Genomic DNA, 14,997 nt, shown 5'->3' with positions numbered 1-14,997 from the left:
TAATGGGTTGAAATAAGAACTTTAAAAAAAATATATACATATAATTTTAATATTGCCTCAAACAGCGGTGTCTGTGACTCTAATCTTAAGTAAGATAAAAATGGGACTGGTTTCTTCAATGTTCTATGGTTGATCGATTGTAGTCAACCAATAGTTAGCTTTGCAAGTGGCGCCTGGTTTTGGTGACATCCAGTAGACATATTCAAAACTGCAGGTCATAGCGGCTCATTTTTATCTTGTGTTTCTCTCAGTATTGTCTCACGGGGCACATAAAATGACATGGCGGGCCATTTTTGGCCTGCTAGCCATGAGTTTGACACTCGTGTCATAGCTGTGTTTAGGACCATTCCATCCAGCAGAAATTGGTTAAAAGATGGTAAAACAAGATGAATATTTTGAGGGTAAGCCTTATAAGTAGGTGCGCCTTATAGTCAATTTGGTATATATGTCCGTCAAATTTAACAAGTTGGGAGTCCATTTCCCTGCATACTCCTCTGTCTCAAAAATCCATAAAATTAATGAACAACTAGACGAGACAAATGCTTTTTTTACCCCTGAAAACGTACGTAGATGGTTTTCTCATGGCAGACACTTCAAGCACCTCTTGACTCAGCAATTGTATATTTGCGGCGAGAGCCGGCACTTTACGGTCATTTATGGTCCCGGTAAATTGCGCCTTGATTTCGCAATCGGTCTAGCCTGCTGCGAGTTTATGGCTAGGAGGGATATATAAATATATATAGAGAGAGATTTTTTATTTTTTTTTCCTTTTGGGAAGTTGTGGTTATAGTACGAGGAGGCACAAAGGACCCTTAATATCTATTGTCCGAAGGTATCTATTAAAGAAAACGGCAGATGGCCGTAATACTTGTTGCAAGCTGCTCCGATTATGAAGCTTCAATAGTTGTGTTGGCGATCTCATTTGCATAATATAAAAATGTAAAACTAGAACAATAAACTGAAGTGCCGTTTATAGCGTTTAGTCTCAATGGGTGAATTGGAGGGTAGCTATTCTGTCAAAAATGTATTTTTTTTCTCGACTTTCCGGTTCTTAACAATTAACCTTAATTCTTACTGCATTTTAACCCTTTCATTATAATCATACACCCTAACCTCTTAAGCTATAATACCGAGCTGCAAACCCCCTAACTCTCAATCCTAACCCACTACACCCGAAGACTAACCCTCTCACCTTTAACCTAACTATAAACCACAACTCTTAAACCTTAACTCTACTCCTGTCCATAACCCCTAAGCCTAAACCTGGAAACCCTAATCCTCACCTAACTCCCGAACACAAAATCCTAACTCATCTAACCAACTACCCCCTAACTCTAACCCACCCCAAATCTAAACCCCTAACTCTACTCCTAACCATAAACTCTTAAATAGAACTGGTAAACTGTTATCCTCGCCTAACCCTAAATCCTAAACCCCAACCCCTACATCATAAATGTAACCCACTTAACCCAAAACTCTCACCCCTTCACCCTAAGCTCTAAATCATAAATGCTACCTACCAACCTAAAAAAACACTCCTAACCTATAACCATAACCCCTTACCGCTCCCTTTAACCATAAACCTAAACTTGTAACCCCTAATTCCTAAAATCTAGCCCTACCTAATAACCCTTACCTCCCAAATCCTAAATCACATCTCTTAACTTACCTCTACCCCTAACCATAAACCCTAACTCCTAATCCCTATTCCTCACATAATACTAAAACCTACCCCCTCCATCATAACCCTAACCCCCCTGATTTCCAAACCACTACTTTTAATCCCTAAATCTACCCCTAATCATAAACCCTAACTCTTAACCACTAAACGCTAATCTTCACATAAATCCTAAAACCTAACCCCTACATCATAATGATTATTTCACTAACCCCACACCCTTACCCCATAACCATTGGATGGCCAATACGGACCTCGAGAACTGCATGTCCTACATGTTTTGGGGGTTTCTCTTCTCCAACCCAAGTGATGCAAATTTTCAGTTTTTTAGCAATCCAGCATCCAGGTGATAGGAACCACCTGTATTGGAGCAGAAAAACTCCTAAAACAAGCAGGACATGCAGCTCTCGAAGACCGGGTTGGCCACGCCTGACCTAACCTATTTGCCCCTAATCCTAACCTCCAAACCCTAACCGCCTTTACTCTAACCTTTTATTTTTTATGTCTTTTCCGATCGAAGCCTTCTCCAAACACCGGATTATAAACCTCCAGGGTTTCCCAACAGAGATGGGAGACGACGTCACAGGCAGTTGTTTTATGGCCCTCTTTGACAGTTCTATGTTCCTACTGCTATTACTCCCCGTGATTTCTGTTTTCTTCTGGACCTTCCAAATAGCCGATGGGCAATATTTGTTCATTGGCCTGTTGAGGATTCTTCATCATGTTCTAAAAAAAATAAAGAAATCTTGGCTTCTCATTCCACTCGGGAACTGCTGAATTATAAACCTCCGCTGGGGAAGAAAACACGTTCCAGTGTGTTTAAAGAACAGAATAGAATCTTTATTGCCGTTATAAAATGTGAGAAGTGAATTTTATATCTTCAACCTAGGAGGTGAAAATATTTTTTGTGGAGGGTCACGTACCTACGAAAATTAACATTTCCCGTCCAGCGCCGGATTTGTGACCTTGGATTTTGGACTAAATCTGTTCTGGTCCGGTTAAGAGAAGATTTAGTCCCCAAATGTACTTCTACAATTCAATCATTATCATTACAAAAAACAACACATATTTTAAAAAAATATTAAATTAGACTACCTGTCAAAGTGAGCCATAAACCTGTCAATATCTGCATTTTTTTTATTGATTCATGACTCTACCTGTGCTATTAATGCAAATAAGCTATAAGCATTGAATCTATGATTGTAGTAATTGCATTCTTTGCATATATCAGTACATGTCACAAACTGCTTTACAGATTGACTTTGACACTGCCTGTCAATGGAGCCACTCTGTCTTATGTGAATCATAGTCAATTTTTTATAATTTTGGGTTGATTGATGACAGGTAAGGTCATGAGAAATCACCCCTAATTCATAAAGAATTACGTATGCTTGCTTTATGACAGAAAGGGTCATGAATGATGCCTTTGACATGCAGGGTAAAAATCGGTCATAATCTGTAAAGCAGTAAATAACATTTACAATCAGAATTGAATCCCTGTTCAAAAAGGATTTTAAAAACTGATTGATTTGAAATGTAGTGTTTATCACCCTCTCTGTCATAAAACAATTATGCTCCATGCTTTATTAAATAGTACAGAAATATCAGGACCCCACCCGTCATTATTATGACCCTTCCTGTTGTACATCAATCATAATTTATAAAACATGACATATGATTGGTTTATGACAGAGAGGGTCATAAACACTGCATTTGGTTGGCAGGGTCAAAATCAATATTTTTTTTCATTCCTTTTTGAATGGAGATTTAATTCTGAGTGTAAACATTATTAACTGCTTTACAGATTGATGAATGATTTTGACCCTGCCTAACAAATGTAGCGTTTATGATGTTTTCTGATACATACAGTAAAATACTTGGTCTGTTGCTTTATTTGATGTGACTGATTTTATTTGATGTGAACAGTTGCATAATGCCCATAATGTGTTTTGTAGCTTGAGTCTTGTTTCTTCCATTCAAAACTCTTGTCTTGTCAAAAACGAAACTCTGCAAAAAACAGCAGCTCATTCAAATGCTATCTCGCAAAGGGAAAAAAAAAGCGCAGCACAGCAAAAACAAACACGGTTTCATCTATTTCAGCAGGGACGGCGTCTCCGGAGAAAGGCTGCAATCTTTTTAGATTATCAACAAGCTAATATTAATCAAACAAACTTGCAGAATATAGATAATGGATTTGCTTTTGAAGTACAAAAGCGGGAATAATTACAACGCTGCTCAGATTCTGTAAACAGGCCGTCGTTTCGTATCGCGCATTTCATGTTGATGTTATTATGCCCTTGAAACATCCCGTTTGTCTGTCGCCGTCAACTGCAGCCAAGCTAAACTGGATATTTGACGTCTATGGCTGTCAATGGTAGCCTACCTAGAATGGATCTTGGACATCTACAGTATAACCGTCATTTGCAGACTAAGTAGAAATGTTCCTTGACATCGACAACCGTTTATGGCAAACTGAATCTTTGCTGTCCATAACCCTCAATGGCAGCTAAGTTGGCATGGACCTTTGCTGTCATAAGCCTTCAATGGTAGCCTAGCTATATTGTATCCTCGGTGTCTATAGCCATTAACGTTAGCTTAGCTATATTGTATCCTTAATGTCTATAGCCATTAACGTTAGCTTAGCTATATTGTATCCTTGATGTCTATACCCATTAATGGCATCCTTGCTAGATTGGATCTCAGCGCTCTATAGCAATCAACAGCAGCTAAGCTAGAATGTATTTTTGACATATATGACCGTCAATGGCAGCTTATCTAGAATAGATCTTTGTCGCTTATGGTCCTTGGCAGCCAAGCCAAAATTGATCTTTGCCATCTACAGCCATCAATAGTAGCCTAGTTACAATGGACCTTAGACATCTATACCCGTCCGTGGCAGCAAAAGAGTTAAGGTGTGTATGATATAGTGACCCCATAGTGGTGTAAAAATACTTCATTCATTGGACACTGTTGGTCCAAATAATGAACAAAAACACATGAACTATCTCACAAACACTATTTTAGGTTTAGAATTGTTTATGGTATCACACATTTTGATTAAACTGACATCTTTGGCCGCCATCTTTCTACTATGTAATGAATGAGGAATTTACAAAGCTAGCTTGTCTCAGTTCTGCTTTAAGCACAAAATGGCCATTCACTGCACACAGATGAGCCTCAAATGTAATGGTTTCTGAGTCCCGTCATTCTGACATGTTTGACTTTTTTCCCCACTGTTTCCCTCTCTAACCACTCATGTTTGCTGTAGGCTATGGTTTGATGCTAGCAGCTATTGTTAGCTGCCGCGTGTAAATAAAGCTTTCTGATGGAATCTTTTACTGGCCTTTTTAGTAGTCTCCTGATTGCTGCTAAAGTTAGCCACTTTAACCAGCTCTGACCCATGCCAGCTACTGGCTCTTTTTCAGTTGCTTCTTGCGTATCAAGTTCACTCAATTTTTTGTTGTAGATGGCGGGGATTAACAACAGGTTTCATGTCCAGTCGCTGGCCTAAATTCAAGAAAATATTTTTGTGCGCTTGGTTATTTTGCCTATCCGTATCCTTCGGGGCTCCGTAGTGAATTATCCTTCAATACTTCAGCTCTATTCTTAGCTACAACGACCTCTTGTGGTGGATTTACACACTGTCACTTTAATAAATGAGTTGTTTTTGGAAGGGGACTCACTCTGGCATTCTTTCGCCAGGTTTCGACGATCGGGACACAGACCTGTTTTTGTGCGACACCAACACGTGCAAGTTTGACGCCGAGTGCCTACGAATTGGAAACATGGTGACTTGCATTTGTGACTTCAAGGTAAGATGCGCAAAAAAATTTGAGCTTTAGTGGATATCTGCCGTGTCAAGAATGCTGAAATTAGTGTTTTAAGTATGTGACCCTGTCATTAGCTAGCGAATTATTTTGCATTAAGTACTAAAGTGATGCTAAAAGGAGTCTAGCCACTAAAAGGGTGCGTTTGATAATGCGGCTGCACTCGCAGACATATGCGACAAAACCAGGCCAGGGATTGCCTGAATAGAAATGATCTAACAATCCTCAATGTTTCTATATCACAATCTTGTGTAAGTACTTCATAACCTAATATTTGACAATTTATTGTTTTTTTGTTTATTTTAACGCATATTAATCCAATTCGGTGTGGTCTAAACAATCCTCCAACTTAAAACAAGAAAAACTGACGATCTTTCATTTGTTGCAGTCTTTCAAAATCAAATAATTGACATTTAATGGTCTATTTAACCACCCTATATAAATCCTACTCAGCGTGGTACAAACAATCCACTAAGTTTAAAATCGGAAAAACGTATTGAAATGTGATCATTTACATTTTAATGGTCTTTGTTTCTTTACCAACCGCGTATGAGTATAACTCAAAGTGATCCAAACAACCCTCTGGATAAGAATAAGAAAGACTCAATGATGATCAACTCAGTGACGATCTTTCCATTATTTGAAATCACAATCTTGTTTGACTCCTTTAAAATCTAATAATTGACATTTTATTGGTGTTTGTTATCAACTTCTTCCTGATTTGATAACCGCTTGATCATTTTCAACCTTTTGACAATGTTTCGATTATTCAAAATTACGATTGTGTTGAAGTTCTTTACAATCTAATACTTCAGTTTGTTGTGCTTCATTTCTCTAAGAACTGCATAGAAATCCAACCTGTGTTGCACAAACAATCCTCCAAATGAAAACATGAAAAACTCCTGCATTATGGAATAATTGAAATAGTAAAAACTTGGTGGCAATCTTTTGGTTATTTGAAATTACGATATTGTTTAAGTCCTTCGAAATCTAGTACTTGACGTTTTATTGTTCTTTATATAACAACCACATATGAATCCAAATGAGTGTGATCCAAACAATCCTATAGATTAGAATAGAAAAAACTCAGTTATGACCAACAACTGTTTAACGATCTATTGATTATTTGACATTACAATCTTGCTTAAGTCCTCCACAATCTAATGATTATTGTTTTATTGTCTTAGTTTCTTCAACAACAACATATACATCCTCTTGGGTGTGATCCAAACTATCCTCCACATTAAAACCAGGCAAAACTTAGTGACAATCAACTACTCACAATCTTGTTTAAGTCCTTTACCCTCTACAGCAGACCTGGGCACTCCGGTCCTGGAGGGCCGTATGTTCTGCATGATTTTTGAGGTTTCTCTGATCCAATACAGGTGATTCCAATCACCAGTATCGTTGACGAGCACTTGCTAGCTTGCTAACGAGGTTATAATTTGTATGAGCAAACTTCAAAATCTGGCAGGACGTATGGCCCTCCATGACTGGAGTGCCCAGGTCTGCTCTACAGTAATAATTGCCGGTTTATTGGTCTTTATTAACAGCATATAGATCCAACTGGCTGTGATCCAAACGATCCTTCAAATTAAAAGTTGAAGCGGTCTTTGACGATCATTTCTATTATTTGATATCACGATCTTGTTCAAGTTCCTTGGAATCAAATAATTTACATTTTATCAGTCTTTGTTTCTTTAGGAACTGCATATAAATACAACTCCCTATGATCCAAACGACCTTCCAGATTAAAACATTCTAAGCTCTGTGGGGAATCTTTCGATTACTTGAGATCACAATCTTATTGAAGACTTTGGAAATCTAATAACTGAAATTTTATCGGTCTTTGTTTACTAGCAACTGCATATAAATCCAACTCAGTGTGATCCAAACAATTCTCCATATTAAAACAGGAAGAATCGATCTTTCTCAGCAGAGCCACAGTCCTAAACCAGGTCCAGAAATCATCAGGAACAAAACCCATCGTCCAGATCGGAGATAATTACAAAGCTCGGCGCCGATATTAACCCGAGTCGCTTTATGAGTTCCGATCACCCCCCGTGTCGCGCTCGTAAACAACCTTGACACTGACGAGAGCTCAGACTCGTTAATAACATAAATCTCGGAAACTATGCTATTCCTGATAATGGCTCCTACTTAACTTTATGAGCTCTCCTATAAAAAAAATGAAACCAGGACGCTAGCTTGCTCGCTATTGATTGAACGTTTGAAATGTTATAAGCACATCTGGAAATTGATAAAGACGCTCCGATCCGGCCACGTTTTCTCATTGTTTTTTGTTGGTTATCCGTGCATCAGAACAACGCAGCAGACCACATCGGTTGCCTGCTTTTTATCGTCAACGTCGGACGCACGAGTTGTAGATTTATGACATGGCAGCCCACAAGATTTGATTTGATTCCGCTATCGAGTGGGCCAGACTCAGCACAACCACATCGTTTTACTCTTTATGTTGAATCGCTTTCTTTTGACTGCGATAAAAATAAATCAGTGCCAAATAGTGAAGTCAAGTCATGTTTATTTGTATAGCCCTTATTTATAAGGAGTCTCAAAGGGCTGCACAGACCACAGCTTATTGCAAACTACAGACTATTATTACACCTTTCCCTGATCTCAAACCTACATGAGGGCAAGGAAAAACTTAAAAACCTCAGCATGAGAAAAATAACGAAACCTTGAGAAGGGACCGCACATGAGGTCATCCCGAAATCCGAGTTTTGTGTTTTTATCAAGTCAACGGTACATTATGAACTGTTGAATGGGAATGAAATTTGGACATTCGTGACCAAAATAATCACGATAGAATAATAAAAAATGTTGATTATATCATTTGGCTCGAGCTATTTCACATTCATGAAAATACCATCAAAAATGTATTCAGATCAAAACAAAAATATTTAATATTGTTTGCTGAAAGAATAATTTAAGAAAATAATAAAATATTTGAGTTAATTTCACATTGATGTATTTGATTTTTAAGGATTTTTTTGCTAATTTAATAATAAAAAAAAGTAAAAATAATTTTAAATGAATTATTTTTAATTAAATTAGTATTACAAATGTTTGCAAAAATAAAATTGTAAAACATTTTTTTTAAAAAGTATTTTAATTAATCAATTTAAATTACACTTGTTTATTTAAAAACAATCAAAAGAAATAAGATAAATTCAAAAAATGTATATTTGGAATCAATTAATAGCTGAAAGTTTAATTAACAAGTTGAAAAAATATTGAAACTTATTAATTCAAAGGTAAATTCCTCTATTTAATAAAAATAGTCTGACAAAAAAGTAATTTAATAAAATGATAAAACTAGTTTATATGAATTTCTGATAATTTTTGTGTTTTTTTGCCAAAATAATTTTGAAATATAATACAAAAATTATTTTGCAAAATGTAAATTAAAATTAATTGTTTTTTGTTTGCTGAGAGAATGATAAAAATAATAAAAAATAATTAACTCAAGATTACATTAATTAATTTGATTAAAATGTCTTCAGGAAGAATAATTAAAAAACTATATGAATTGATTAATTTCAAATTTAATTGATTTTTTTTTTAACATTTTTATTTTCCAAAATAATAAAACAAAATCTATTCTATCTATCTGTATACCAAAGCCATATCCCCTTAGTAGGCGGTGACTGGCGTCAAGCACACGCTCAAAATCACCGAACATTCATTCCCCTTTGCTCTTCCCAACATGACACCGAACATTAAACCCACAGTACAACAAGGGGTGAGTTGCTGTGCCATGCAACCCTTCAGGAGAATGGCCAGACAGCATACACTGGTTTACTCCTTCCGTATCATTTGCGTAATTATCAATCATTCTTAACTATCCTTCGCGATTCACATTTATCCCTAGCACAGTCTGCATCCATTGAATATACCGACCTCACATCCAAAGTACGTTTTGCCTTTTCTATCCAACCATATTTGGGCCTAAACAACTTTCATCCATTCTTTTAATATGTCCATATATATAATACACAAAATGATGAATTTATTTCATTTAAAAATTAATTAATTCAAAATGTTGTTTTTCTGAAAGAATCACTAAAAACACGATCTCAAATAGTTAAAATAGATTATTTTGAAAGTACAAGTATTCCTTTAAACACAATATTTTAAGATAAATATCTTTAAATTCATCAATAAAAAAAGAATAATTTTAAATAATTTAAGTTAATTGTTATTGAGTAATTTAAACTTTATTTCGATAAATAATTAAAGATTTTCAGGGACTTGTTTAACTCTTGGCACACAAAAGATAGCAATTAGGCAGTTTTTGGACGACTAGCCAAAACGTTGGCACAATAAAGCTAGCAAATTCCGTATGGAAGGCTCGAACTGATCTTGAACCTCTCGACCTACGTGTCCATCTACTGTACTAACTACTAATTGGAAAATAGAGCTGTCTCCAACATCGCAGTGCACAGAATACAAAAAGGAGGCGCCGAAGCAGCTGCTTTCTCTCACAAATGCAAAATGCATTTTTAACGATGAGAAAACACTATCAAGCTGTAGTTTTACCTCTTTCATATTTCATATCCCGAATGAAAATAGGAACGAGCGTTTCCAGTTTCTAGCGCAAGGACAGACTTGAGACGTGTGAGCTACTTGAGAGTTATTCAATCAATGGCGCTCATTCATAGACAAGATCAATCCCTCATTCACCTCAAACTTACTCCAAAGATTCTGTAGCTGAACCACAATTCTAATAATTCAGGGGTCCTCAAAAACAGCAAAAGTGTTTGTAAGTAACTCACTTCATGCTACCATTGGTTGATTCGCTTTTGTAGCTTGAGCAATTCAAGGCTTTCAGAGACCTATCCTTGAAATTGAATTAGAAAACCCCAAAAAATGAATAAATAAAGTAAGCCTTGATGTTCAGGGACTCATATTAGTTTTTGAATGCTTTATTTATTCATTTTTCTGTTGATAGTTTTAGTGGTTGTGGTGTGGATCTGGAGAAATTAGAAGTATTACTCATTTTCGTGTTGGCTGGATTATTTTTACTTGGTTGTTTTGTAAGGAGCTCATATGCTGAATTAGTGTGAACAAGTTGATTAAATGGGGTTGTAATTATATAAGCTTTTGAAAAGAATTTTGCTGTTTTTGAGGACCCCTGACTTATCGGAATTGTGGTTTAGCTACAGAATCTTTGGAGTAAGTTTGAGGTGAATAAGGGATTCATCTTGTTAATGAATGAGCAGCATTGATTGAATTCTGTGAAGGCTGGATCGTTTTGACTCTGACAGTTTCTAAGAAGCTCGCCTATTGAAAAAGTGTGAGCACCGTTCATTAAATAGGGTTGTGATTATTTGGGCATTTGAAAACAGGTACATTTATTATTATTTTTATGGTCGCTAGATCATTTTGACTTGATCATTTGTAAGTAGCTTGCAGGCTGAGAAAGTAAAAGCAATGTTGATGAAATGGGGTTGTGTTATTTAAGGATGAAAATAATGAAATGTTTTGTATTTTTGTGGTGGGTAAATCGTTTTAACTGGGTCATTTTGTAGGTAGCTCGCATTGAAGTTGCCATGAGTGGAACTCATTTTTTTTGGTTTTATTTAGATTGATTTTCTACATTCTATAGTTTATGAATGACCTATATTTCATGTTGACCATATCTGTGTATTGTTTGTTAATGCTAGATCCATTGCAACCTGGTCATCCTTTTTATTTTATATTACACTTTAGTCCGCTGCACAGTTTTGAGGTCATGGGCTCAAATCCAACTACCAGCGTCCCTGTGTAGAGTTTGCATGTTCTTCCCGTGCTTGTGTGGCTTTCCTCCGGGTTCTCCGGTTTCTTCCCACATTCCAAAAACATGTATGTCAGGTTAAGTAGCCGGTCCAAATTGTGTGAATGAGCGAGTGAGTTGTCTGTTCTTGTATGCCCTGCAACCAGTCGAGGGTGTCCCCTGCCCACTGCTCAAAGATGGCTGGGATGGGCTCCAGCACCCCTGAGACCATACTGAGGATAAGCGGTGCAGATAATGGATGTATGTTTGTTAATGCAACATGTATTGCAGCCTGGTCATCCTGGAAGGGGGATTACCTCATGTGTGTTCCCCTCTCAAGGTTGAGTTTTTCCTTGCCCTCTTTGTAGGTTTTAGATCAAGGGATTTTGAAATAGTAGTCCGTCGTTTGCAATAATCTGTGGTCTATGCAGCCCTTTGAGATTCCTTATGATTAAGGGCTATACAGATAAAGATGATTTTAAACAAATACAGTTTGTTTTTTTTTCAACGTTGAAAAACAATTGATGTTTTTGCCTTTTTGTATTAGCGAGATCATTTTGACCTGGTACTTCCGTAAGTAGCTCGCATGCTGTGAACGTTTGAGCATTGCTCTTTAAAAGGATAGTAGTTGTTTAAAAATTTGAAAAGAATGTGATTTGCATTTTTTGGTAGTTCATTCATTTTTCAATTAGCTTGCATGCTGAAAAAGCCGTTCAACTGGTAGAAACAACGTCAGTTTCTTTATTTGTAGCCCAAATTTGAATAACGCGCAGCCTCACTTCGTCTGGCGGTCGGATTAGCTGATTTTAATTTATGTAAACCCTCTCCACTTTGCAGTCGGGCGAAGTTGAGCGCCAGCAAATTTAAAAACGCTTCTTCACCGGTGTCCCTGAAACTCATCGGGCATCTTAATCAATTTCTTGTCCGGTGGCGGTGATCCGAAAGATGAACGTTGGGCAGCCGACAAACCCCCTGAAGACGGCCGGATGACCGAAGTTGGCACTCGCCTGCTCTTTAAAGCGCAGTTTGCACATAAACTAAGGGAAAAAATAATTACACAACGTGTTATCCAAAAATAAATCCAGCCTTAACCAAACAAAATATGTATGACAACAATATGTTGCCTTTTAACTAACTCTAACTGAACAAAACATAAAAAGACAACGACACAGTAAGGAATCCCAGATGACGACGAACTTAAAAAATATTCCAACACCAACTAACTTGCTGTTCAAGTTCAGTCAGAAAAAACACAGGATATGCTTGAACGCTAACTAACTCTTAACCAAACATGGAAGAGAGACAAAGCGGAATACATTGGGACAATAATTAGCTTTAACTGAACATAACACAAACGTTAGACAATACAGAATATGTCGGGACATTAATTAGCTGTAACTGAAAAATACATATAATGACAACAACACAATAAACATTACCACACATGGATAGATTTAAATAATGTTCCAACACAAATCAACTCTAACTAAATATGTAAGTGAAACAATGCAGGATATGTTGGAACGCTAACTCTCAACAAAACAAGAAAGGAAGATGATGCAGAATATCTTGGGACACTAACGAGCTTTAACTGAAAAAAAAAAACAACATAAAATATTACAATGCAAGATATATCGCGACATTAACTAGCTCTAACTGAAAAAAAAATAAAACGTTAAAAAACCCACAAGAAACATTTCCACACGTGGATAGAACTCAAATATGTTCTAACACCTACTAACAAACTCAACCCGAAAGAAAGGCAATGCAAGATAGGTTGGGACACAAGCTACCTCCTAACTGATCAAAACATGAAAGGAAGACAAAGCAGAATATGGTGAAGCACTCTTTTGCTTTAACTGAAGAAAAACATGGAAGGATGACGACGTAAGAAAAAATACCCACATGTGGATAGAACTGAATCGGATAGAATATGTAGGACAATACTTAATTGTTACCTAAACAAAACATGAAAAGAAGTCAAGGAGGAATATTTTGGGACACTAGTTTTGACTGAACAAAACAGGAAAGAAAGATAGTCCTTGTTATGTTTAAATATTAAACATTTACTGAATAAAACTTAAAAAAAGAGAAAGGGTAATAAGTTGTGGACACTAACTAGTGTTAACTGAACAAAACACGATAAAAAATGACAACGAAGAATATGTTGGAACGCTAAATATCTCTTAACTGAACAGAACATGAAAAAAGACAACGCAGGAAATATTTGGACACTAGCTAGCTCAGACTGAACGAAACATAAAAGACGGACAACGCAGGACACAAACAAACAGCAGAATTCAGGGTTCCAATAGATGCTCCTGCAATCTTGTACTGGCTTTTTTAGTAGCGTCTCCTGCCAGCCGCTAGAGCTAGCTGCTAATACAAACTCTGACCATCTTTAGCTATGTGCTCTTTTCAGCCACTTCGGGTTAATCCATCTTGTTTTGTCTTTTGCTGTCACTGGCGGGGATTGACAGCCCCGTCCATGTTTTGTTGCTGGCTGCAATTCAAAAAATGTTTGTGTTGTTAATGTCGGTCCGCTCTTAAAATATACTATGAGGCGATCTGCAGACGACTGAATGACTAAAGCTAGCGCTGGCTCGCTCTTCAAAGCGCTCGCTGCCTGGTGTTGCTACGTGTGATGTTGAGGAAGGAAGAGCGGCATGTCCTTCAATTTTCACTCGAACAAAGGATTAACAAGAATAAAACGAGTTATTATCCAGAAAAAAAAATCAGTAATGATCCACTTCCTGTTCCATGTTTTGGCGCCAGTGACGAAGACCTCATTGCATATATTTGCATTCATTTCCCCCTTTTTTGTTATCCGGACTGAGCATTTTTTTCTCAGGGATTTTATAACCCGGACTGAAAGTAAAATATCTCCACCTGGAACAACAAAAGCTCACCTCAGATGCCGTTTTGCCGCCGGTCCAACAGGGAAGAGAATAAACGATTTTCCTCCTGGTACACAAAGAAAGCCTTGAGATAAGACTCATGTTCACGTTCCAAATGGGTTACTTCTATAATAGTTCTTCAAGACTGTAAATGATCCTTTCTAACTACGTGTTCCACGCACAACAAGACAAAAACTGTTGAGAGGTCCATTAGATGTCTTTTGAAACATTTTACGGTTGAAAAGTATATATTTTCGAGACTTTGAAAGACATCCAAAAAACGTCTGTTCACAGGGTTCGTATGTGTGCTTGAAATCCATGCTTGAATTTTAATGTTGTGTTTTGTTTTCCAAGATTGGAATGTGGTTGAATTTTGGGTAAATTGCTTGTAAATGCTTGAAAATGTTGCAACTGCTCTCTGGTGGCTTCACTTTGCCATTGCATTTCTTGTTCCCTCTTGATTAATGGCAGTTGGCATTAGTTTGTATGGCATTGTCCTATGAAATGTGTATGAGTCCAATTATGTACCAATTATGGACATTTATGGGCCATGCAAAAAATGAAAGTAGTATTTGGAAGATCTTCCTGCAACTAAAAATGTAAGCTATATATGACTGTCCTTTTTACCCAACACCTTTATGGGGAGAGTTTTTTTTCTCCAAAATATTTTTAGTCAGACTTGTTGAGAAACAAAATATTATTTAGATCCACAATTATATTTGCAATGTACTGTAAGAGCTAAGAATCATATGTCTTAATAAATGCACACGCAAGGTTAAAAAAGTGCATGTGTTAATCGCGAAGATATATTTGGATCTC

General features: G+C 36.8%; 1 protein-coding gene across 3 annotated transcripts in view; it reads left to right on the top strand.

The window, feature by feature from the left end:
* The window catches only part of tmeff2a (transmembrane protein with EGF-like and two follistatin-like domains 2a), a 222,714-nt gene that overhangs the window by 53,411 nt on the left and 154,306 nt on the right, over positions 1-14,997 (top strand). For all 3 annotated transcript variants that reach the window (XM_088353044.1, XM_088353045.1, XM_088353043.1), the window contains one exon: positions 5,381-5,490. In XM_088353044.1, the coding sequence (XP_088209170.1) occupies positions 5,464-5,490 (27 nt within the window). In that variant the 5' untranslated portion in view covers positions 5,381-5,463. The remainder of the gene's footprint in view (positions 1-5,380; positions 5,491-14,997) is intronic.

Source organism: Urocampus carinirostris, chromosome 14 (genome assembly GCF_059441175.1).
Source record: "Urocampus carinirostris isolate Australia breed hairy pipefish chromosome 14, RoL_Ucar_1.0, whole genome shotgun sequence".
In the NCBI taxonomy this organism is placed as follows: domain Eukaryota; kingdom Metazoa; phylum Chordata; class Actinopteri; order Syngnathiformes; family Syngnathidae; genus Urocampus; species Urocampus carinirostris.
Note: the sequence above shows the minus strand (reverse complement) of the source record. Positions and strands in the feature narration are given on the sequence as shown.